The sequence below is a fragment of the Triturus cristatus genome, chromosome 10, assembly GCF_964204655.1.
Source record: "Triturus cristatus chromosome 10, aTriCri1.1, whole genome shotgun sequence".
NCBI classification, from domain to species: Eukaryota; Metazoa; Chordata; class Amphibia; order Caudata; family Salamandridae; genus Triturus; species Triturus cristatus.
Genome location: NC_140593.1, coordinates 121,433,890 through 121,457,800, shown reverse-complemented (window position 1 = coordinate 121,457,800; position 23,911 = coordinate 121,433,890). Strand labels below are relative to the sequence as shown.

The following is a 23,911-nucleotide window of genomic DNA, read 5'->3' as shown; positions in this document are numbered from 1 at the left end:
CAGTTCAGAGGGAGGTCCCGCCTGCTGGCAGAAGACTTTTAGTAAGGCTGGTATTACTGGTAGGGTTTATCCTTTCAAAACCACTATATTTGCATATTTGAGATTTGCGTCACACAACGCAAAAAGGGGGTGGAGGTGCCAATTTAAAAAATGCGCTGAAAATAAAATAATAATAAATAAATTGAATTATTTCCTGGCAACAATAGAGTGCCGAGCCTCTGCAGGTATCAAGACGAATGCGCATTGTGGTTGACTTAGTTTTGATCGTATTGTGGTTTGTTATGACCGAGGGAGGCGTCGCACTGGGGAGCTGCATCTTGTGGCGCTCGGGTGTTTACTCTACCCTCGCCCTGCAGCTTAGGCGGCGACAGCTCCTCCTTCCTGGGCAGGGCACCTCGGGGAGCTGCTGCTTTCACTTTCGCTTCGGAGTTTCGCAAGCTTGCCCCGCTCCTGCTTCCGTGCGCGTTGACCTCGAGCACAGCGCTGCGGGGGGGGGCTGGAGGTGGCGTCGAGGCGCTGAGGGGGGTGCCTTGTGGCGGTCCTTCGGATTTGTTTAGGGTTGTTTCTCGTTGATCTGTTCGTGTTACCGGGAGGCCATGGCGGAAGGGAATGTTCCTGTCTACGGGGAAACCGTCGAGAAGAAAGATGACGGACCCACCTTTGTGTGGTGGAAGCACCTGCAGCCTCTACGCTTCGCCCTCAAACTCTTGGAGGTGGTGAGTATGGAGCCCTAGAGAGGCCCGCCGAGAGGGTGTCGTCGCAAGAGGGCCACTAGCCCTCGCCGGGGCCGCGCCTAAACTACATCTAAGCGCGCGCCTAGCCTACCCAAGCAAGACCACACCGGGGTGCTCACCTGGTCTGCCACTAACCACCACCAGCGACCGGGCACAGCTACCCTCCACGAGAGTCCCCCTCTATCGACAGGGCCTTTACCCAGCTAGAGTTCAGCTACCCACCCCAAATGCCTCTATATCTACCGAAAGCCCCCCTGGCAGCATCCCTTTTCACCGCTCCACACCTGTTCCTTTACTTGAACCCTCTGCCCCGTGCCTCTTACACTCACTGTCGCAATCTAGACCCGCCCCCCGCGAACGGCTCCATCTCACCCACTCGCTTCAAGACATATACCCTCTGAGCCTTGGGCCGACCCACTCCACCCACAGGCGAGACCAAAGCACGGGGAAGGAGGGGCGTACGACACTTCACACGCAGGAGAAATATAAAAGAGCAAGTGCTGCTCACTTTATATCACTGTTAAATGTGACTCGCATGTAAACACTGGTTTGCAGCATTATGTTTCTGGCGATAGGAAGTGAAAGCCAGGCATATTGGCTTTGCCAGTGCTTGGTAGTTGTGTTGTGGCTTTGTTTCCTTCAGCATTGACAGTGCCGGCTTTAGCGCTGCTGGCCCCCGATGCGACAATCTTTTTTTAGCGCCCCTCCTCCTCCCCCCCCCGTTACCGCCGCCTCAGATTCCCTCACTAACACATGGCAAAAGGGCCCCTCATCTCTCCATAGCCTATTTCTCGCATACATGTCATTTGTTTTAAAACGCTGCCTTTACTAATCCACTCAGTTAGCCATATAAAATATAGATGTGTTCTTTGCTGCAGGCATATTAACCCTCTGCGCTACCATGTGGTGAGCCACATCTGCCACTAGACAAAACCCCTATCTCTCTAGCAGGAAAATGAATCACAACAGTTATCTTCATATTTTTATTGCTGCCTGAAATCTGGACACACATGGTACTCTGCATCAGCTGCTTTGTTGATTTATTGCTAAAACACAGCGCCCCCACCTGAGGTCAACGCCCCCCTCCAGGCCAGCGCCCAGTGCGGGCGCATTGCCCTAAAGCCGGCACTGACCATTGGTATTGGTGGTGGTTTGTTATTGGCAGTGTGATATTATTGGTGGTGGTAGTGGTATTTGTTCCTTTAGTGTTGATGTTGGTGGTATTGAAGGTGACGATATTTATTGGTGGTGTGTTATTGGTAGTGTTGGTATTATTGGTGTGGTATTGGTTCCTTCAGTATTAATTTTGGTGGTATTGAGGAAGATGGTATTTGTGGTGGTCTGGTATTGGCAGTGTGATATTATTGGTGGTGGTAGTGGGATTGGTTCCTTTAGTGTTGATGTTGAAGGTATTAATGGTGATGGTATTGGTGGTGTGTTATTGACAGTGTAATATTATCGAAGGTGGTATTGGTTCCTTTAGTATTGATATTGGTGGTATTGAGGATGATCGTATTGGTGGTCGTGGTGTGTTATTGGTAGTGGTGATATTATTGGTTGTGGTATTGGTTCCTTCAGTATTAATATTTGTGGTATTGAGGAAGATGGTATTTGTGGTAGTCTGGTATTGGCAGTGTGATATTATTGGTAGTGGGATTGGTTCCTTTAGTGTTAATGTTGAAGGTATTAACCCGTTGAGTGCTCATGACGAGCTGACCTCGTCATGAGTCACAGTGGAGCTGTGCTCATGACGAGCTGAGCTCGTCATAACTGCCGTGACCCGCCCACGCGCGATTAATTCCCCCCGCCTGTGCGGGAGAATTAATGAGTGGGCGGGGTCGTGACGAGCTGAGCTCGTCATGAGCACAGCTCCACTGTGAGTCATGGCGAGCTGAGCTCGTCACGAGCACAGCGGCGCCGCGGCACCCCCCGCACCAAGGTGGTATTGGTTCCTTCAGTATTAATATTGGTGGTATTGAGGAAGATGGTATTTGTGGTGGTCTGTTATTGGCAGTGTGATATTATTGGTTGTTGTATTGGTTCCTTTAGTGTTGATGTTGGTGGTATTGAGGATGTTGTTGTTGGTGGTGGAGTTGGTTCCTTTAGTGTTGATGGTTGTGGTATTGAGGATGATATTGTTGGTAGTGGTGTGTTATTGGTAGTGATAAGGAGCAAAGCCTTTTCACACTACCTCTCTTTGTAGTTTTCCACTAGTGCTCCTTTCTGTAAACAGGCCTCTAAATCTTATCTTGTCATATTTGCTGTGCATTCAAAGACAGAGGTCAAATGCCAGGCTCTGTCTTCTGAGAGAGCTTGAAGTTTGCTTTTCTTTCCCCAACTTCAAAGTGAGAGTATTTATGTGACAATCTTGCTGGATACTGGGGGTAGGAAAGTTTTTTTCCCCCTAGCATACAACGTTTGAATGAACTAGGCAAGTATTGCAGAATATATCAGAATTAGGCACAAATGAAGCACATTTTTTGCTAATTCTGAAGTATGTTGGAAACAAATACTTTAATATGATGAAAACAAATCAATACACCAGGTGATATCATTTCCACACATTATCGTTTGTAGGCTGTATCGTTTTATTAGTTATGTCTGTGCTTTTGTAATGGTAATTTCAATTGAAGATGTGTTGTCTGTAATGACAGTGTGCTACCACACCATGCATACTCCACTTTACGCCTCTCCACTCTACTCTGCACCACTCCACACCACTGCACTCTGTGCCACTGCACTTTACTCCACTCTGCACAACTCTATGCCCCTCTGTACTCCATGCCACTACACGGTATGCCACTACTTTACCCCACTCCACTCTACACCCCTCAAGTCTAGGTCACTCCACTACACTCTGCAGAACTTCGCTTTATGCCACTCTACTCCCCTCTGCAACACTGTACTCTATGCCATTGCATTCTGCTTTGCATCACTGCACTCTACACAACTTTACAACATTACACTCTAAGCCACTGTACTCCTCTGCACTCTACTCTACAGCACTCGACTGTGCGCCACTTCACTACTCTGAAACAACCTACTCTACTCCACTGAATTCTCCGCCACTGTACTGTACTTCACTATACTCCACGCCGCTCCACTCTACGTCACTTTACTCTATGCCAATGCACTTTATGCAACTGCACTCTACTCTGCACCACTGTACTCTCACTGCTCTCTATGGCTCTCTACCCCTCTGCACTCTACACCAAAGCACTTTACGCCACCTTTCACCATTGCACTGTACAACACTACTCTGCAACATTGCACTGTCCGCCAATGAACTCTACAGGACTCTACTCTGCACTACTGCACACTATGCCAATGCACTGTATCATTCCATTCTGCACCACTGCACTCTCTGCCACTCTACTCTGCACCATTGACTCTACTATGCACCACCCTAATCTACGATTGTATGCCATTGAATTCTATGCCGCTGCACTCTACACCACTACTCTCTCCAACACACTATGCCAATTCACTCTACACCAGCCCATTCTACTCAATGCAACTCCACTTTAAGCAACTTAATTTTATGCCACTCCAGTACACAACACCCAATGCCTCTATGTCACTCCAATACACAACACTCAATGCTACTCCACTCCATCCACTCTTCGCCATTCCACTCTGCAACACTCCTCACCACTCTCCTCTATGCCCCTAACTTTCAGCCATGCTGGACAGCAGCCACCCTTTTGTACAACATGGCTAAAACATATTGGTAAAGCCAATAGCTCTTGCATAGGCAAGACCTATTGGCTTTGCCAATGCTTGTTATTATTTGGAAAGAGAAAAGTGATTACCCGAGCCTTCAAATTGCTTTCAGCATATTTTTTAAAAGCTGAAATGATCAACAAACTTAACTTTTCTTAAATCAGGTTTTTATTAACCCGTATTATTTTCTGAATAATTCATTTGTTTTCTGAAAATTCATAGAGAAAGATGTGTCGTCATATAAAAATGAATGACATACAATATTCAAAAGGACAGTCAACAACTTAATTCACATAGTAAATAATACACATTGAATATTACACAGAATGAAACCGAAAACAAACTCGTAACAACAAACACCTTAAGCAACTAATCTTTCTTTTGCACGATTTCACAATTAGTATTCACACTGTGTAATTCATCAGAACTTCAAAGTCGTCTTTTACAATCAAAGGGAACAATATTTAACAGATAGGGGAAACAGTTCAACTCCCTCAAGACTTGCGGATATTTGATTTGAGTTCCTCTGTGAAAAGATTACCAACACGTTTCGAATTCTAATCCTCACGGTACTAGGACTCTCATCAGGGCTTCTGAATATCTAGATCCGCACTGGACTCCATTCCTGCGTGCAATGATGATTTATCTAGGACAATATTAAACAAAATACTGCTGTTATTCTTGCTCCATATTATCTCCTTTAAACGTAAGCGCAAGGCTTCACTGCCTAAACTCTACAATAATACATGGTGTGAAGTCGTCTTATCGTCGCCTGATTCTAGATCTTTAGTTGGAGACCTGCAACGATGCTATGTGTCCCCTGCCTGGATACGACGCAGCTTGTGATCAGTGCCATGCGGGGTTTCTGCAAGACAAAACAACTAATGTTGTTCAGACTCGGTTCCTAATTAAATTCAAAAAGGGCTTTTAGACAACATGCTGGCTGCTAGTACTCGTACCTGAAAGACCAGCCGCCGCTCTCACCCCCTTCCATGCCTCCCCTGTTCCTTCTTATCGCTCGTTACTGCAAACAAGAATTAACGATATTAAGTCTCTACCCTATTGTGGTCCACGCTATTGCAAAAACTGAACGCATTGTCAGTAAGGGCTTACCTCTGGAGAAGACTCCCGCAGATGTAGCCCGCGAGTTCACTGCAACTGGCCGCTCACATCGTGTAGCATGTTGCTGCAAACAGGAGTTTTATCGAAATTAGTCAATCTGCTCACAAGCGTGACACGTTTGAAATGTAAAGAATGAAGCACGGGGGGCTTACCTAAAGTTAGAAATTGACTTGAATGGTATGTGTTCCAACAGTGCACTCGTTCTAGGAAGCAGGCAGTTTGGCGTTTACACAACCTCCATTGCTTATTCTGAACAGCTATGTTATTATTTGGAGATAACCTGACCCCATGTTGGCCCTCCAATAGGATAACAAGCATTTGCAATGCAATCAGTCTCGCATTAGTTAAAGTTAGAGCTATTGGGGTTGCATATAACAATGTTTCTTGGTTATGTTTTTTTGTAAAATATATCCCAGCAGCATCATAAGCAATACATGAAAATCCAAGAAGTAAGGAAGCGGTGCAGTACCACCGGCTCTTGTTTTCTTATAACTTGTTAGACGACAGTGTCTGGGTATGAAAACGTACAGGCTTTCTATAAATACAGGGCATGCGCAGTGTAAAATTGAACTTAAGTGTTGTTTAAGCGTTAACATATTTAATATAGCGCCCTATAATATTAGTTTTCGACCTTTTTCAGAAATTTTGAAGAACATCGTGATCTAGCCTATATGATAAGGAAACCTAACAAATAATTACCTAGCATCATAAAGTGGATAAATCTATCATTTATTTTCTTTTGTCTTGTGCGAGCCCCATGGCGAGTCTCCTGACATGCAGCCGGCAGATTAGGAATGCATAATGCCTTGTGAGCCTCGGCACTGGTAGTGTGTTTAGAGGGGGCTGGGCGAGTGCTTAATGATCTGTTTGTTGGGTTTACTTATTATGGTGCACAGATTGGATGAATGTATCCTTTTTAGGCGATACCCTCCCCACAGACATGAAATGTGCCTTTATGTATGAGGTCGTAATTAACCATCGACAGGGATCCTAAGAAATAATAAAGAAAATATATGGGTTCTAAAACGGGAAGGGCGAGGTTAGGAGAGAGTGGGAGGGAGCGAGAGGAAGAGTGAAGGGGGCAGGTGGGGAGGCAGTGAAAGGGAGATAGATGGGAAAGAGAGATAAGAAACAGTGCTAAATACAAAAAAAAACAGAAAAAAGAGATAAGAAACAGTACTAACAAACAGCGGAGGCATATAAAAGTATGCTACAGCTTTTTAGGTCTCGCCTAGCGTTGGAGCGCACATGTGCTCCTCTCTCTGAGAGGCGTCTTGTAATGGATAAGATTTCTGAAGTGGAGTCGAAGCCCCGCCCATCATTTTGATTGGCTGGCGTCATCATTTATGCTAAACGCTGGCCTCCGATTGAAAATGATGCTTCTTTGTTACCGCCCTGTCTCCTTTTGGCCACGCCCATCCCGCCTGGATCGTTTCCTTGCGGCGTTACACGGTCTCCTTGAATTAGTCGGTGGGGACTTTTATCTCATTCGTGCAACGGTGACAGCTTGTTATTAGTTGTATATTCGTGCTCAGCGCGGCTCCCGCTTTAGGGACACTGCACTCCGTTTATTTATTTTTACTTTAATTCGGAGTGCGGCGCTCGCTTTAGTGACACTGCGCTCCATTTATTTATTTATTTTAAGTCGGAGCGCGGTGCCCGCTTTAGGGACACCGCGCTCCGTTTATTTATTTTATCTTTGATGTGGCGCAGCGTCGCAAACATACCGTGGCACCCTGGACTGAGCCGGTTGTTGTTTTTATTTTCAATGACCTTCTCTGGCATCGTGTCTCCTCATTTCCTCTCCACACACCCCCAACCCACACACACAATTGTCAGTCCACAACTTCCGCCCGTAGGCTGGTGTCCTATTACTGCTCTCGGTGCCCTTAGCCCCCACCTTAAAATTCCTCACAGTAAGCGTGGGCTGCCCTAGGATTATGAGCCCCACCATCCCCTAGCGCCCCTCATTCGTCAGTTCGTCACCAAGAGCTGGAACTTCCATTGTGTTATATTCCCCCTAGCCCCAGCATTTCTCCTGGAGAGCAGCGGATGTCCTGGCATTTGAGGTTTAGAGCTGTGCAGCGCGGACACAAAGCGTTGAATAGGCAGGACAGAACCCGAATCCTGTTTTCAGTTAGAGCCTCATCCCCCCGAGCAAGGGCTAGGGCCAGCTGTCTAGGGCCCCCTTGCTTTCAGATGCGGCCCCCTCCCTCCTCTCTGCTTTTGGCAGCGGGTGGGGAAGGGGCAGTTCTATAACTTCTCTTTGTGGATTCAGTTCATGGGTGTGGGAGGCTAGGCTTAATAAACAGGCGAGGAGGCTGTATGTATTTGCCGAGAGAAAGAGTTTTATTTTGTTTGTGGGATAATAGAGTCCTTGGTGATAGCGTCTCTTCCGATTCTCCTCCTGTGAGTACTCCGGCCGAGTCTGATCTGGGTGTAGAACTTGACGTGCCCGGTATTTCCTCGTCCGTGTCACTGCCGTCTTCCCGAAGGCTCATAGGAGGAAAAAGAGGGAGCCGTCAGTTATATCTTTAAATTGGGTCTCAACTTTTAGTATCACCGTCACCACACCACCAAGTGTTTGGTCAACGTCTATCAGCTGAAAGGTCGTGAAGGGAACGGGTATTAAAGAAAAAAAAACAGAGGATGGAAAAAAACCAGTAAGACTCGTGTGACTTTGCGTCTGGTCCTGTTCCTAGCCGTACATGTGCTATACGTAAGGTAGTGGGGCTATGAAGTCCAGGGTGCCTAACAAGTTACAGCCAGGGTATACGGAATAGGTTAAAGACCGTGCAACTAATACTGAGAGTATAAAAAGCTCCTCTTTCCTGTTCCCCCCCACCTCCACTCAATCCTCTACTACTCTGTTCCCTTCCACGTTTCACCTTCCACAGAGTACCTCTGCCCCTCAACCCTTAAGCCCGTGGGATGCTTTCACTCACCGGCTCCGCCGCAACTCTCCAGAGTTGCGGCCGCTCCCCAGCATCCTCCGGCGGGCACCACCACTCCTCAAACCACCGCTCCTCCGCCTCTGCGTCCTCTCGTTCTTCTTCCTGCGTCTCGTCCGTCGCGTCCTCTCCTTCCGTCGTCCTGGTTCCGGGTTCGTCTTCTTCTTTCCGTGCTTCCCGATTCCCTTCTGCTCTCTCGCTTTTGGTCCGCGACCACGGCGTCCCTTCTCCTTTCAGTGGTCGTTGAATTGAACTTCCGGGGTTAATCCCGTCCCCTTCCGGATACTCGTTTCCCGTCTGTGGATAGACAGAGGAGGGGTATGGGTATTGTAGTTCTGTATATTCCGACGCTTCCTGAGGGGTGGGATCGCTTTGTCTGTTCTGCCCAGAGCCCTTCCAGGGTGCCATACTGCTGAGTTCGCCCCGCAATCTCTCACAATGGGTCAGCGCAGGCCTCGGCTCTGAGATTTACATACTGATTTGTTTGGGTTAAAAACTGACAGAGGCACCAGAGCATCAACGCCACATCCCCTCCACGTTTAACATGCATTTGTAATGCAATAGGTCTCACATTTACTCAAGTTTAAGCTATTGGGATTGTAAATCACAATGCCTTTTATTTATGCTTTGAAAAAGAAAACAAAAATAAAAGGCATTGTCATTTGCAATGTCAATAGCTCCAACTCGCGTAAATGCGAGACCTATTGCATTGCAAATGCTTGTTTTAAAACACTATGGATGCCGCACAATCCATGCGTATTAAGGTGCAGGCAGATGGTACAATAATGCAGTCTAGTGATGCTGAAATGACAGCACATGGATGTAGGTGGGGCCCTGGTACAGTGGGGGAGTTGGATCTTCAGCTACACTAGGCGTGTGGGAGGGCGGGTCGGATAATCAGACGAGGAGGCTGTATATAGTGAGATGCTTTGCGCGTTTTATTCGAAATGACAGGTAATGGGCCACACGAGGGTGGTAGGGATGTCTCAACGGCCCCTTGTGGTTCTTCTTCTGTTACTGGTCCTTTGACTGATGGTTCTCCGCCCCTTCCGACCGCTCCGAGTACTTTGTGAGATTCTTCTTCTAGTTGTATATCCGGACCCACATTCGTCCCAGGGAGGCTCATAGGAGAGAGGAAAAGACGGCTGTCAGTAACGTATATGGCATGTACCAGGTTGTATCCCTTCACCGCAACACCACGTGAGAATTGTGCTGCCCTCCTTTCCTATGAGGGTGTTTGTATTTACAGGTGATTTTGGGCAAGAACGGTGAAGAGGTAAAACAAAAAAAAGGGGGGGGAAACGAAGGGAGTAAGGTATAGATCGGGAAAGGGTTCGTACTATCTTCCTTACTTGGGTATATGAACCTAAGGCAACTCACAACCAACAGAACATGGGAGAGAAAGGGGTTTCAGGAAAGTGCAGTCCTAGGGCTGACTAATCATTACAGTGCAGACAATTGCGGGCTTTTACTCAAAACAGTGCTCCCTCTCGTCAGCCAATCCCTCCCTTCCTATACCCGGTCCCAACCTCCACCCACTCCTCTTGCGCCCTCGCTCCGTATTACTCACAGGCTCCGCCGCAACTCTCCCTGAGTTGCGGCCGCTCTCCAGCCTCCTCCGGTGGGCACCACCACTCCTCGCACCACGTCTCGTCTTCTTCGGATTTTCCCGCCTCTTCGGTCTTTCTCCCGACTCGATCTCGGTCCTCGCGTCCTTCTTCTCCGTTGCTTCCGCCTTGCTCCTCTCCTACTCCTTCGACCGCTTCCTCCTCGATCTTGTGTCCCTCGTCTCTTTTTACGGTCTGGTCCGTTGTGCTTCCGGGGTTAGCCCCTCCTCCTACCACGCTCTCCACGTCGCTGATTCGTCCCTGCGAAGGGGAAGGACAAGGGGGGGCGGTTATCCTTTCCGTCATACGTTCGACGGACCTGTGGCATCGGGTGTCGGCTCTCCGGGCTCCCCGAGACCAGGGGATACGGGGGCCCCCGGAAGGTAAGTGCCGGGGTGAACCTGTCTCCTTCTCACAAGGCGGTAGAGCGCGGCGGCGCCAGAGACTTAGCCCAGGAACAACCTGGGCGGCCGAGCAGCAGCGCTTACCGAGAACAGTATTGGACCCTGTGTTCAAGTTCATCCAGCAACAGGTGTGGAAGAATTTTACTATAGAATTCCTCAAATGCTGTGTTTCTTTGATTACAAGCTGGAAATACGTACAAGTAAATACCTGTCGCTGTATTACTACGCCAGCCAAGGAAGTGGTGAACCCAGGGTTTACTGCGTTAAACAATAACGGTGGCTAAGGGAGGGGTTAAATGCACGTGAATGAGACAGCACATGGAGGAGGGGGGACGGTGGGGGGGCAAAAGCTGCATTTCAGCAACTTTCTTTCTCTTTTTGCAGGCGCGTCTTGGGTGTTTAGCTCCTACTAAAATAAACTGGAGTGTACTGGGGCGAACAGCATTTCGTGACAATTAAGAAACATCTAGTTCGGAGCTTTGGGCATGCTCTTTCGGGGAGTAGGTGCGGTGCGGGTTTTCTGCAGAGGAGTGCTGTGCTGCTGAATTGTGTGAAGTGAGGGGGGTAGCTGGGATTGGGAGGGCTGAGGGAGCAGTACCCCGCACTCCTCCCATACCTTCTGCCCAGACAATAAAAAAGCAAAACTCAGGAAGAAATACCCAGCCACTATTTACATGGGCAAACAAATAAATTAAATTTTGCGTAGTGCACGCTGTGCTCCTTTGCACGCCTACGGTGCCTGAAAGGCCCCTGCATAGAGGCGCTTTATCTGGAGCTGTGTAAGGTGAGAAGCTGCCAGTAATTAGAGCAGATTGGGGAGCTCGGTGAGCGACGGGAGACGGGCCAAGCTTCCAGAAAACGTTTTGAGTTCTCTACAGAGAGCAGCATGCCGAGGTCAGCCAGGGTGCACTGACAAAGCTGCCCCGTTCTCCCCGTTCGTCACCCATGTCTGCAGCCCAGGAAATCCAAAGAAAACTCGTACTTATTTAGTGATTACTCAGCAGGAAAGCTGGTATCATCAAAACCAGGCAGCAGCAGCTATAGAAAGTGCGTTTGAAATGCAGCTGGGTGGAGGAGGCCGCTGGAGCCGAAGAGAGGGAGTGAAGGGAGAGGAGGAGGAGTCAGCTGCAGCCGGGGACAGGGAGTGAAGGGGGAGGATGAGGAGTCAGCTGCAGCCAGGGAGAGGGAGTAAGCACGGGTGGGGTGCAGTTCCTGAGCTTAAAGAAGCACAAAGGAATAAAGAGTGCCCCAAAATGAATAAATAACATAACGTGTAGCAGCACATGTAACGGGGCAGTCCTCATGGAAGGATACAAACGTAGAAAAGAAGGGGATACTGAGCTTATTAACCAATACAAAAAATCAATTTAGGAAGGACAGTAAAGGGAGCCATTTAGAAGGTTGGGCAGTTTTTAAAGAGTATAGTCCAGATACAGCAGATCTCGAAGAGTCAGTGCAAGCGCTGTCTGGGCGAGACCTAATCAGTGATTAGAGACCATGTAAGGATTAGCCCCGCACCTAGAGTTACAACAAAACCATTCAAAACAACCATTGTCCAAGTCAATAATTGTGGTCATGGCAAGCTTTTGCGATGGTTATTTGATTATTTTTTTAATTGGAAACATGCTACAAAAATAAATAAAAATTTACAGGTGCTTAAACGTGGCAGACCTATACTTGCAAAAACAAGATGCAATTAAAACAAATTAATCATCGCATATCATTTGAATTGAGGAGTAGAACTAATCACTAGCAGACAAGTGTATTTTGTGGTGCCTTAGAAACCCTTTTTTAAAAAGTTTTAATGGACATCGCAGAAACTTATGTTTCTTACTGGTGCAAAGAAAAGTTACTAATTGCTTTGAACTAAATTGAGACAGCATAAGCATACAAGAATGACTACAACAAATACAATCCCTGGCATTGAACAGTGCTTTCTTAGCAGGATTTGGACATGTGAGTAAGCAAAATGCTATACCAATTACATACATGCCAACATTTTAGAAGAGGAAAGAGATTTTTTTAGAATAATTAGAGAGAATGTATTTCTCCCATCGGCTTCCGTTAAGACCTCAATCGGGTTTATTGTTATATATGGGACTGAATGTAAATATACAGTTTTTTTAGGTCTCGCCTAGGCAGCGCATGCGCTGTCTTCGAGACATGCGGTATTCAGTCTATGGGCTTTAAATACCCCAACGCTTACCATTGGATCTTTCGTCTGCCTTTAAAAATGGCTGCTTTTTTGTTGGTTAATATGCTCAGTAGTCCCTTATTTTCTACATTTGTAGCCTCCCATGAGAACTGCCCCTCTTAAGTGTGCTATTACTCCTTATGGTATTTATTACTTTCAGAGCACACTTTCTTAGTTGAGCTTGTTTATGCTCAGGTACTCGCTTGCGCCCACTCTAGCTCCCACCCATCCAGTTCACTTAATCTTCTAGCACATTCATCTCACCACCATGTCCGCCTGTATTTGCTATTCATATACTGCTTCCAGCCCTCCTGCCACCACCACCCGCCCGTCCAGTTCTCTTAATCTCCCCGTCCCACTTATTCATTTACAAATACAGAGAGGCGCCTTCCTACACCTCGTAATGCTCCTCCCCCCACTCTTCTTACGTGGAGGGAGCATTTAACTGTGTCGGTGTACATTGCAGCAACTAGAATATGCGCAGGTACTGTCTATTCACCGGGATAATATTTACTTTGACCTGCTTCTTTTAGGTTGTGTAGGAACAATTGTTGGCTGTTCAGCTTCTGCTCCCAGCCCACCACCACCACCACCACCTCCTGCCTGTCCAGTTCTTTTAATCTCCCCATGCTGTCCTCCCACCACCACGTCTGCCCGTATTTGCTATTTATCTACCTCTCCCACCACCACCTGCCCCTCCAGTTCTCTTAATCTCCCAATCCCACTTATTCATTTACAAATACAGAAAGGTGCCTTCCGTCTCCTCTTCATGCTCCTCCTCCCGCCCTCCTTACTCGGACTCAAGGGAAGCATTTAACTGTGTCAGTGTACATTGCAGCAACTGGAATATGTGCAGGCAATGTCTATTCACGGGGGATAATTTTTTAACATACATTTTTATTTGAAATCGCCTATTTCAACATTAAGTTTGTTAATGTGGGCTCATGAATTTCTGCCTACTGCTGGCATGTAATCCAGGAACGGGTGCTGCTATAGCAACAGCAGTAAAACCTAAATAACCTGTTTCAGAAATAAGCCATTTCTATTCAAAGTGCGTAAAAAACACTTTTTATAATAAGAAAAATGTACATGCTGTACGTTCGGGAAGATTTGTTAAACTGTTTAGCTAAGCAGGCATAAGGCCCAACAAACCAAGAGCTAAACTAATGTGCCAGTATTTTCTAATACTGCTTCACCATCCGCACACACAATACGGCTAATCGATCTCAAAACTCGAACTTACTTCACCAATTCCCGAGTCTGCTACTTTACTTGTTACGCCACTCCACTTCAAACAAAAATACATACGTAAAAATCATTATTTACAATTCCAATAGCTCCAACTTTCAAAAATGCGAGACTGATTGCATTGCAAATGCTTGTTTCCTTACCTGTCAGGAGCATGGAGAAAGTGTTATGGCAGGCAGAGAGAGCGTGACAAAAATGTTGTGCACTGACCTGCAGGAGCAGGTTTCTGGTAGTGTAAAGCAAACACAAGGAGATGATGGATGGAGCGCTGACACTCACCCCAGTCACAGATCTGGGTTTAATCCATCATCGTTCTTTAGCTCACTTCGCCACCCAAGTTCAGTTAGTGTATACTCCGAGTCAGACAAGGCCAGTCCCTGCCTGCAAAAGTCTGCCGAGCATTCAGGTTTTCGCATACAGGAATCGGGGGGCTTGAGACTAGCCTTGAAAATGGTAGTCTCCCGCCTGAATCGGGAGGGGTGGCATGTATGCAATTACAGTGCAAGACAGGTAATGGCTGAAGTGAGCCGACACCTTGCCTCGCGCTGCGTGCCAGGGTGGGCGGAAGCAAATTGTGAGTGAAAGTTGGGAAGAGCAATGGATAAAGAGGGCTGGCCCAGAGACCCCCAAATGTATGTATGTGAGAAATATGTCTCTGGATTGAGTTAAGATACGATATACGATGGTTCAAGTCATTGGCTGAAAGAGACTGATCCAGAGAAGCAAGTATATATATTATCTAGGTTGCGTTATCAATCCAGATACAAAAACATGATGTGAATTTCTTCTTCTAGTGAACAATCTTCTGAAAGGGCTTCTGTGCAATTTAACCCATAGGCTCTGGAAGTAGGGGTGCTGGTGCTACTGCAGCACCCCTAAATGTCCATGCTGAAGTTCACATACAGACGTCAAATGTCAGGCTACATCTTCTGACAAATCTCTGCTTATTCTTTTAACATGAGCATTGGTGTTTGCTTTTGTTTCTCTGAGTCTAAACTGAGAGGATGTTGTAATGTGAACTGTGTGACAATCTTGCTGAGTGTGAAAGGGAAGGCTCTGGGCCGGATGTTGACTTTTTTCTAACACGCAACAAAATTTGAACTCTACCAATGGAGTATATCAGCAGTTAGGAAAGCAGAAATGGAGCACTTGCTGAAGTGCGATAGAAACAAATATTTTATTAGGATTAAAACAATCACGGCACTTTCCTTGGTTATTTACAAATGACAAAGCATCACTGAACCCCTTTTTTTCAGACATCATTTGTGCACCATGCTGTGTCCTCGGTAACGCTGCTTGCTAGTGGTCATTTTGGGGCCATTTCAGTAGAAAATGTGCATCTGTAAATTGCAGTGCTCTTCCACAGCATGCTTTAGCAAAATGTTTGTGACAGCGTGCTCCAAAATGCACCGTTGGCTACACACCACACCCATACCTCTTTCCTGCTGAAGGGGCGTGGCTCATTCACTACGCTTGCTCTTTGTGTAATGCTTGGATGGATTTTTCACAATCCATATGACTTCAGTGACCTAAAAATGATGGCAGGACCCCCAGTATGAAGATTTTCCCAGCACCAGTTTTGTTTCCTGCTGTGTTTGGAGGGTGGCGTGGGGGCAAGAGGGGCACAGATTCTGACCCCTAAGAGCATAGACAAGCTTCAGGCTGAAGAACAGAACTATAGTGTTTAGAGAAAGTAAACAGAGCAAGATTAAGGCGTTCCATAACCGCCCATCCGTGGCCCTTTACGCCACTCTACTCTACCCCACTTCACTCTTCACCATTGCACTCTACACCACCCAAGTCTAGGCCACTGCTTTCTGCATCACTCGACTCTGTACTTTTGTCAGTCTTGTCCTGGCTGAGAGCAGGTGCCAAAGGCCTTTAGATAATGCAGGCACCTCTCTTCTGATGACTGAAATAAGAACCTTTTGTAGGGAGACATTCTGCTTGAGAGTTTGTTGGCAGTCATGTATGTGAGTCTGCCTTTTAGAGGATGACTGGACAGCACTTCTGTGTTTGAGATGTTAAATGAGTTCATAGCTTCAAAGTGCAGCACACTGAGTCAGTCTTTGCATTTTAGGACTTAGCATGTTGGGACTTGTAGTTTCACTTTCACCCTTCTAACTATGATCACAATATCCCAGCACAAAATGCCTTTGGCTAAAATGTCAGGATTAGATGTAGGTGGTGTTATACATGACACGGGGCGAATTGGCAGGTCTGTATGATATGAAAAAAATGACAAGCAGGAATTAATATTACATTTTAGCATCATTCCTTGGAGATTCTTTAAAGCCCCTCAAATACTTAGACTCCTTTCCATACAATACATATTTTTTATTTCTCATATTAATATTGAAACGGATAAGAAACAAGTAACACTGAACATTGCTCTTTGATTACTAGTGTCCCTCGACCCCACATTCTCACTTGAAATATTTGCTTGGTTTCTATGTTTCATACTGCATATAGATTGAAAAGCCTTAGTTGTGTCCATATATGTTACAGGGTGAGTCCTTAATCCCCACCAAGATTCGTTTGCATTATTACAATAATGTACATCTTATACAATAATTGCGAGAAATAGGTTTGTCATTCGGGGTGCTGAGTGCTGATGAAATAATTTTGTGTGGGTGTGAGGGAAAATCATTGAAACAATTTGAAAACCATTACCCTAGTGTAGAATTCTTGCCTCCTCCTTTTAATTCCCTCCCTAAACGCACTAAGACTTCCTTTGGTATGTGGCACTACACACAACTTTAAATACATATGCCTAGGTGAAAGGTAAGAGCTCATTGATTAGCCCCAATTTGATGTTTCAAAATATTTTAATCATAAACCAGCTATTTGTGTCAAATTGAAACATTTAGGGTCGTCAATAGTGGTGTAGAAGAGTTTGTAGATATGGGACCCCTACCTTCAAACTACCCACCTACCATTCCTCGGTGACTTTCCGCACCACAAATGGTCTGTTGTGTACCTTACTAACCGTGACTGTTAACAGTACATGCCCACCACTATACTATCGATCAGCTGCCATCTGTTCACCCCTCCTACTATTGCTTTTTATAAATTCCCTCACAGCCATCTGTCGCCCACGTCCGCTGCCCACCAGTTGTTCAACTGCTGCCCTATCCACTGGCATTCCACCGCTAGCAGGTCACCCATCCCCCTTGATTGCACTTCCTGCGAACAGCCCCCCAGCACAGCCAAGCAACTCTTTGTCAGGGCCCTAGCTCCCTGCCCACTTAGCTTCTCCCCATTGGCTCTAGTGAACTTAACTGACCATGGCATCCGTGCCCACCACATCTGGTCCAATTCACAAGGCACCAACCTTGAAATGTGCGACCACCAACCACCACTCTCTAAGCCATTGACTCTTCATTCCTCCTCAACAAGATGTCCTACATTCAGCCACTGCCCAGTACCAACTCAACAGCTGTCACTCACTCCTCACATAAGCAACTCCACCACCCTCGTCACACACTCCACTCTCTCATGACCAAGACTCACTCGCCTGACGTGCGTAATAGTCCCCACTACTGCCCACCCGCCCTACCAACACCTTACCGTTCTCTCAGCTCCTACTGCCCCCCTCCCTCAAATGTGCCCCCTCAAATGTGCGCCCTCGTAGGTGTCACCTCACTAGAGAAAGTTGAAGGTGAAGTGAGGAGGATTTTCTCATAGAGTTGCGACCTATGCCGGTCTGCTTGTATAGGTGTTTTATGTAGTGCCTACATGCCGCCTAATGATCGCCTTAAAACACTTTTAGACAGTCCAAGTATATTATTATATAGCAGCACTTAAGTATTACAATAAGGGGGAGTGTTTTCTGTACTTTCTGAAAAATATTAATGCATCCGATGCTTTTCCGAGCTCGGGAGTAGAGGGTTAAGCAGACCTCTTTCTGGGCAAGGGCAAGAAAAGTTCTAGTTTTATTTTTACCGACAGCTCCTCTCAGTATCTCTTTGTTTTTGTCTTTGCCCGTTTTCCTCCCTGGTGGGTGTACCTTCCAAAGAGAGAACTACCAGATATTTAAATGTAGACAAGATGGGCGTCTCGGGTTAGGCTTAAAACTTCCGGTGGAAGTTTAATTTGACGTAATGCTTTTTATGAGGAAGAAAGAAACCAGACGCGTACAAAATGAACAATACTTTCTCACACAATCTGGACTGAGATCGAGAGGGATATTTTATGGGCAGCACTTGTGAAAAAGTTGGTGGAAATTCCCCACAAGTCATGTAATGGAAATTCTTGCTGCATTTGCTTTCATTTGCCCGGCGTCTGACGGCAGCCCTGCACACAAGCACCGGCATCAGCAGACATTATTCAACAGACTGTTTGACAGCTAGGAAAGTGGCCTTGTTTGAGTAGAAACCGGATGTGTAGCAGATATTCGACTGCCTGATGCACACACCTTCTTTATTAAATAAGGTGTTTGTTTACCATTTATTCTAACCTTATGTGTATCAAGAATTCTGTGCCACTTACCTGTGTGTGTGTGTGTGTGATATATATATATATGTGTGTGTGTGTGTGTATGTATGTATGTGTGTGTGTGTGTGTGTGTGATATATATGTGTGTGTATGTGTACATATATATATATATATATGTGTGTGTGTATATGTATAAAGCATATATATTTAATATTGCATTGTCAGTTAAATAATTGTATCTATGGTTAAGACTGACTTTCCATTGAAAAGACAGATCGCTACAAAAATTTCCAATCAAATAGTGTAAATGACTACATTTCGGCATGTCCGGTTTGGAGCAGATCCATTGGGGGTGGAGGCTGGTTTAATAAAAAAAAGTATTTACCATTTTAACTACAATTGAACTGAATTATACGAAAGGCGGTGCATAATGAGGGTGGGGCACTGCAGGTTGGCCAAACCCCACTACGCACAGTTAAAGGCGGTGGGCAGCTAAAGGTGGGTCGGTGGAAGGTTGGAAATGGCCCGATTACTTACTGGTAATCTTCATTACTCTTCGTTCTTCCTGTAGGTACCAGTGACTAAAATTATGAGGTGGATCCCACCTCTCCTGGAATAGGAAAATAACACATAAGAATGCTAGTAAACCTTGCCCTCACCTCACTCATCAGGTATGAGTAGGGCTTGGCTTCTCAGCAGCTCCTGGAAATACCAAGCATCAAGGTTAAAGGCCACAATGAGTACTGGGAGGACTATGAGTAATGAGGGTTACTGGTAAGTAATCTGGCCGTTACCTCCAAATCCTTTTTACTCCTACGAATCTGCGGTTATGAGAAATACCAAAGCTTACCCTTTTATCTTTTAGATAAAAAACCTATCAAGCAAGTTGAGACAACACCCTTGTTATTTCATACTAAGCATACAAGTGCCTTAAAGCATGGCACAATTCCAGACCCCCCCCCCCCCCCCAAAAGTAATTTTGTCCGACTCCCACATATTCCGTCTTTTGTCCAACAAAAGCATTCACAGTGGATCTTGTTCCTGTTCATCAGTGCTCTGTGATGGAGACTTCTTGTCCCTCAGGCTCAAAACCAATGTTGAGTCTAATATGGGAGATTATAACTCCTTCCCAAATTCTTTCCTCTTTTATGTTTAGGAAATGCTTCACCTTCTTCTCTAGTGTCTCTAGAATAACCTTGTCACATACTTTAGATTCATTTGTGGGGCTATTTTGTGCTTTATCCTCTTTAGCCAATAATTACAAGGTCTCCATTAAAGAATTCTTTTGACTCTGCCTTCTCCACAAGAGTTAGCTCTGTTCCTTTTCCTTGCAGGCGAGAGGCTCCTTGAAGATGAGGAGGAAACACATTACTGCCAATTAGATCTATGCTGGTCCACGGTAGCACAGAGATAGCCAGAGAACATAACCAAGATTAAAATACAGCAGATCAAGCTCAAAAACGATACATGAACACTTACCTGATGCCAGCACGTCCTTGTTATAATAACCAAAATCTCCCAATTTCTGACCTGTGACCGAAAATTAGTGCGCACATGAGCAGTCCTGTCCTCAATTCCACATGTGAGGACGTGACCACTTTTAACCGGACACGCTTGAGAATAACACAATAAATCCCCCAAAATTGACTGAAAAATTCAACTTTGTTAATAGTAAGTCTTACTTTTTTTTCTCATAAGACATTAATGCGTGTTTTAAAAAAACTGAATTTGAGGTGCGGGTTATGGTTTGTATGGCAGAGGCACGAATTATGGTATACTCAGCTGAGTATAACTGCCCAACAGTGGTTGTTCGGGGTTTTCTTTTATAGTAACCATATCTTGACTAAACGTGGCATTTTTGTGTGAATTTCTCAGTTTTAATAATAATAAACTTTATTTCAGTCAAATGACCATAAAAGTGCAATATGCAAATAAAATGCATATTACAATTACACGTATTAATATATACAAAAGACCTCCGTCCTGCCTCAGATGCCTGACCTTAATATGGCGGACCTACCTGCAATCGACTACCACCAAATTGGCCTCCATCCACCCCCTTCTCGCTCCACAGGACTGCAGCAAAGAGAGAAGCTCCTCCAGCCTCCCCATAGTGCTGGATGCCCGCGTATATCTTGGGCTTCCGTCTAAGCCCCAGGCTAAGTCCCTGGGGCCACTATTTACTCGCAGCTGAGGCTGATGGGTGCCTGACCCTTACATGCCCGCAAGTGGTGACTTTCTTTCCCCGAGCTGAACTTTTCCTTACATAACCCTACCAGCACGGTGCCTGACCTCAAGATGGCGTCTGGATTTCATTCGGACCATGGCTTCTCACTCATCCCCCCCTCGCTAATCTGACAATCTCTGAGTACACCTGATCACTATCGTGACAGTGGAGTCCGAGCATTATGTCCGACGCCCGGTGGAGCTGTTCTGTTCAGCTATTGAGGAGATCGGCCTTGGTTCATCCCCTTGACCGTCACATACCCAGCCGAACTTTGGGCACAGTTTCTCCCTGTCTTGCCCATTCCCCCCTCATTGTTTCTCTGAAACTCTGCTTTTTCATGATCTCCTATCGATCTGTCTATCTGACGATGCCTATCCTAACAGCGGAGTCTGAGCATTATGTCCGACGCCCGGTGGAACTGCTCTGTTCAGCTATTGAGGAGAACGGCCTTGGTTCATCCCCTTGACCGTCACCTGCCCAGCCGGACTTTGGACACAGTTTTCTCCCTGTCTCCCTGTCTCGCCCATTCCCCCCTCATCGTTTTCTGTAACTCTGCTTTTTCCTTGTCTTCTATCTATCTATCTATCTATCCGATGCCTGATGGAGCTACCTTGAGAGCTATAGGGGTAATTGGCTGTGGATTCCCTCCTCGGCCGTCACCTACCTAGTCGGTCATTGGGCAGACTTTACCTTCGTCTCTCATACCTCTACTTCCTCTCCCTTCTCACTCCCCCACACCCCTTTCCGCTCAATTTTGTCTCTCCCTTTCGCTCTTTAAAGTGTTGCATACATTTGATGTAACGTGTAATTGTTATCATTGTTGTAACATTGTTGATCCTTATGTAAAACGCTCTGATACCTACAGGTCTAGCCAGCGCTATATAAAACTCTTAAAATAAATAAATAAAACAATGACACAAATATAGACAACAAGTGACAACCTAAGAATACCATAACATTATCTTGCTTGGACGGATAAAACCATTAGCAGCAAAAACCTCAAAAAACCTAGGATGAGCTAAAACGGTCCATCCTGCTGTCTGGAAAATCCAGGCCAGCAGGAGTTTTTCGGGCCCTGAAGTCATACCAGTGTCACTTTAGTCTTGAGAGATCAGTTAAAATCAAATAAAAATACAGACAGTACATCCAAATGTACAATACATATCAATAATTAAATCCAGAATGGCCATTAAAGGGATGTATGTCGTTACAACGCACACTTTTACAACGCATGCACTTACAACGCATTTTTTACAACGCAACATCCATTACAACGCATTCCATTACATAGCATGACACTACAACGCATTTTTAAAAACTACCTTTACAACGCATTCCATTACATCGCATACTACCTTTACAACGCATACCATTACAACGCATAATATTAAATTGCATTTAAGGTAAGTATTAGATAGTATAGGGGTAAAAATTACTTTTCTAACTCCAGGGGGTGCAACAGTAGGGTAAGTGTTGGATAGTATAGGGGTAAAAATTACTATTCTAACTCCAGGGGGTGCAACAGTAGGGTAAGTGTTGGATAGTATAGGGGTAAAAATTACTATTCTAACTCCAGGGGGTGCAACAGTAGGGTAAGTGTTGGATAGTATAGGGGTAAAAATTACTATTCTAACTCCAGGGGGTGCAACAGTAGGGTAAGTGTTGGATAGTATAGGGGTAAAAATTACTATTCTAACTCCAGGGGGTGCAACAGTAGGGTAAGTGTTGGATAGTATAGGGGTAAAAATTACTATTCTAACTCCAGGGGGTGCAACAGTAGGGAAAGTGTTGGATAGTATAGGGGTAAAAATTACTATTCTAACTCCAGGGGGTGCAACAGTAGGGTAAGTGTTGGATAGTGTAGTGTAATATTATGCGTTGTAATGGTATGCGTTGTAAAGGTAGTATGCGATGTAATGGAATGCGTTGTAAAGGTAGTTTTTAAAAATGCGTTGTAGTGTCATGCTATGTAATGGAATGCGTTGTAATGGATGTTGCGTTGTAAAAAATGCGTTGTAAGTGTAGTGCGTTGTAAAAGTTGCGTTGTAAATGTTGTTCCCCCCATTAAAGTACATACACTGCTTCAGGCTAACCTACAATTGTCAAGTAACACCCAATATCCCCCAAATTTAAAGACTTAAGTATAGCAGCAGTGGACACTTATTGGAGTTTTGTCTCCTGATGGCAATTATTCTATAATACCAGGCCTAATGTGCTCCACAATCTTTCATTGTAGCCCTCTAGTACCCAGATATGATGTTGTGTGCAGTTGTAGAGTTTGCACCTTCTCTAGTCATGAAAGTTAGAGATTCCCTGCGGGCAGCCCTTTCGATCTGGTGTTCCAGGCCCACTGCAAGTAACCTGCTACAGGAACAAGCATTGGCTCAGCCAATAGGTCTCGCTTTTGGGACCTTATAAGTATTTAGTTATGCAGCACAATATCCTTGGTGCAACAACATCAACTGTTGCATGGCTAAACACTTATAAGGTCCCAAATGCGAGACCTGTTGGCTATGCCAATGCTTGTTTTTCATGCGGCCAACGTGGCTATTGGCAGAGCTCGAAAAGCTGGCCCAGCACTTTCAAGCACAGATGGTCCTTAGATTCCCAGGGTCCAGCATCATTTACAAGGAAGGAGAACACACGTACCTTGACAGCCAGGGCCGGGAAGCCTCCGCTGTTTCGGTTACTAGACATTCACACTACACAGCACCGTCCAGCAAACTACTGAAAAAGGATGAGGCAGATGTAGACCGAGCAGTGTTTAATTTGATCTGGTGTTTGCAAGGCCTTGCACCACCACTCATTTCTGGGAACAGAACTTATTTTTCATCACCATACTTTGACCCACAAGAAGAGAAAGAAAGGAAGAGAATAAGAAAAAGAACGGGAGAAAGGCAGGAAAACAGCGGCAAAGGGACAAAGCAGGGATGAAAAAGAACCCACAAGAATGAGATAAAAGGACAGGACGAGTAGGGTGGTGTAAGAAGTAGATTTGAGGTGGAACCAAGGCTAGGCTGTCTTATTTGTCGACCCCGGCATTCAGCAGCTTAGGCGGATTGCGCCTGCATGTATGAATGTGTTATTTGTACATCACTACAGAAAGCGCTAAAGTGCGGCAACTGAGAATGTACCACTAGAGCTGAATGGAGGCATGCTACTTGGTATAACCAGCGGATGCTCTCAGCTAGGGAAGTAAGATACGAATCTCATCTCTGAGATATGCTACCCAATCAGATACGGGCCTTCACGGGCAACCAATGA

The 23,911-nt window shown here is 45.6% G+C and overlaps 1 protein-coding gene across 1 annotated transcript in view; it reads left to right on the top strand.

Moving 5' to 3' along the window:
• The first annotated feature begins 336 nt into the window (after positions 1 to 336).
• CMTM6 (CKLF like MARVEL transmembrane domain containing 6) overlaps positions 337 to 23,911 on the top strand; it is an 87,090-nt gene continuing 63,515 nt past the window's right edge. The window contains exon 1 of the mRNA XM_085630581.1: positions 337 to 716. Coding sequence (XP_085486707.1) covers positions 597 to 716 — 120 coding nt within the window. The 5' untranslated portion in view covers positions 337 to 596. The remainder of the gene's footprint in view (positions 717 to 23,911) is intronic.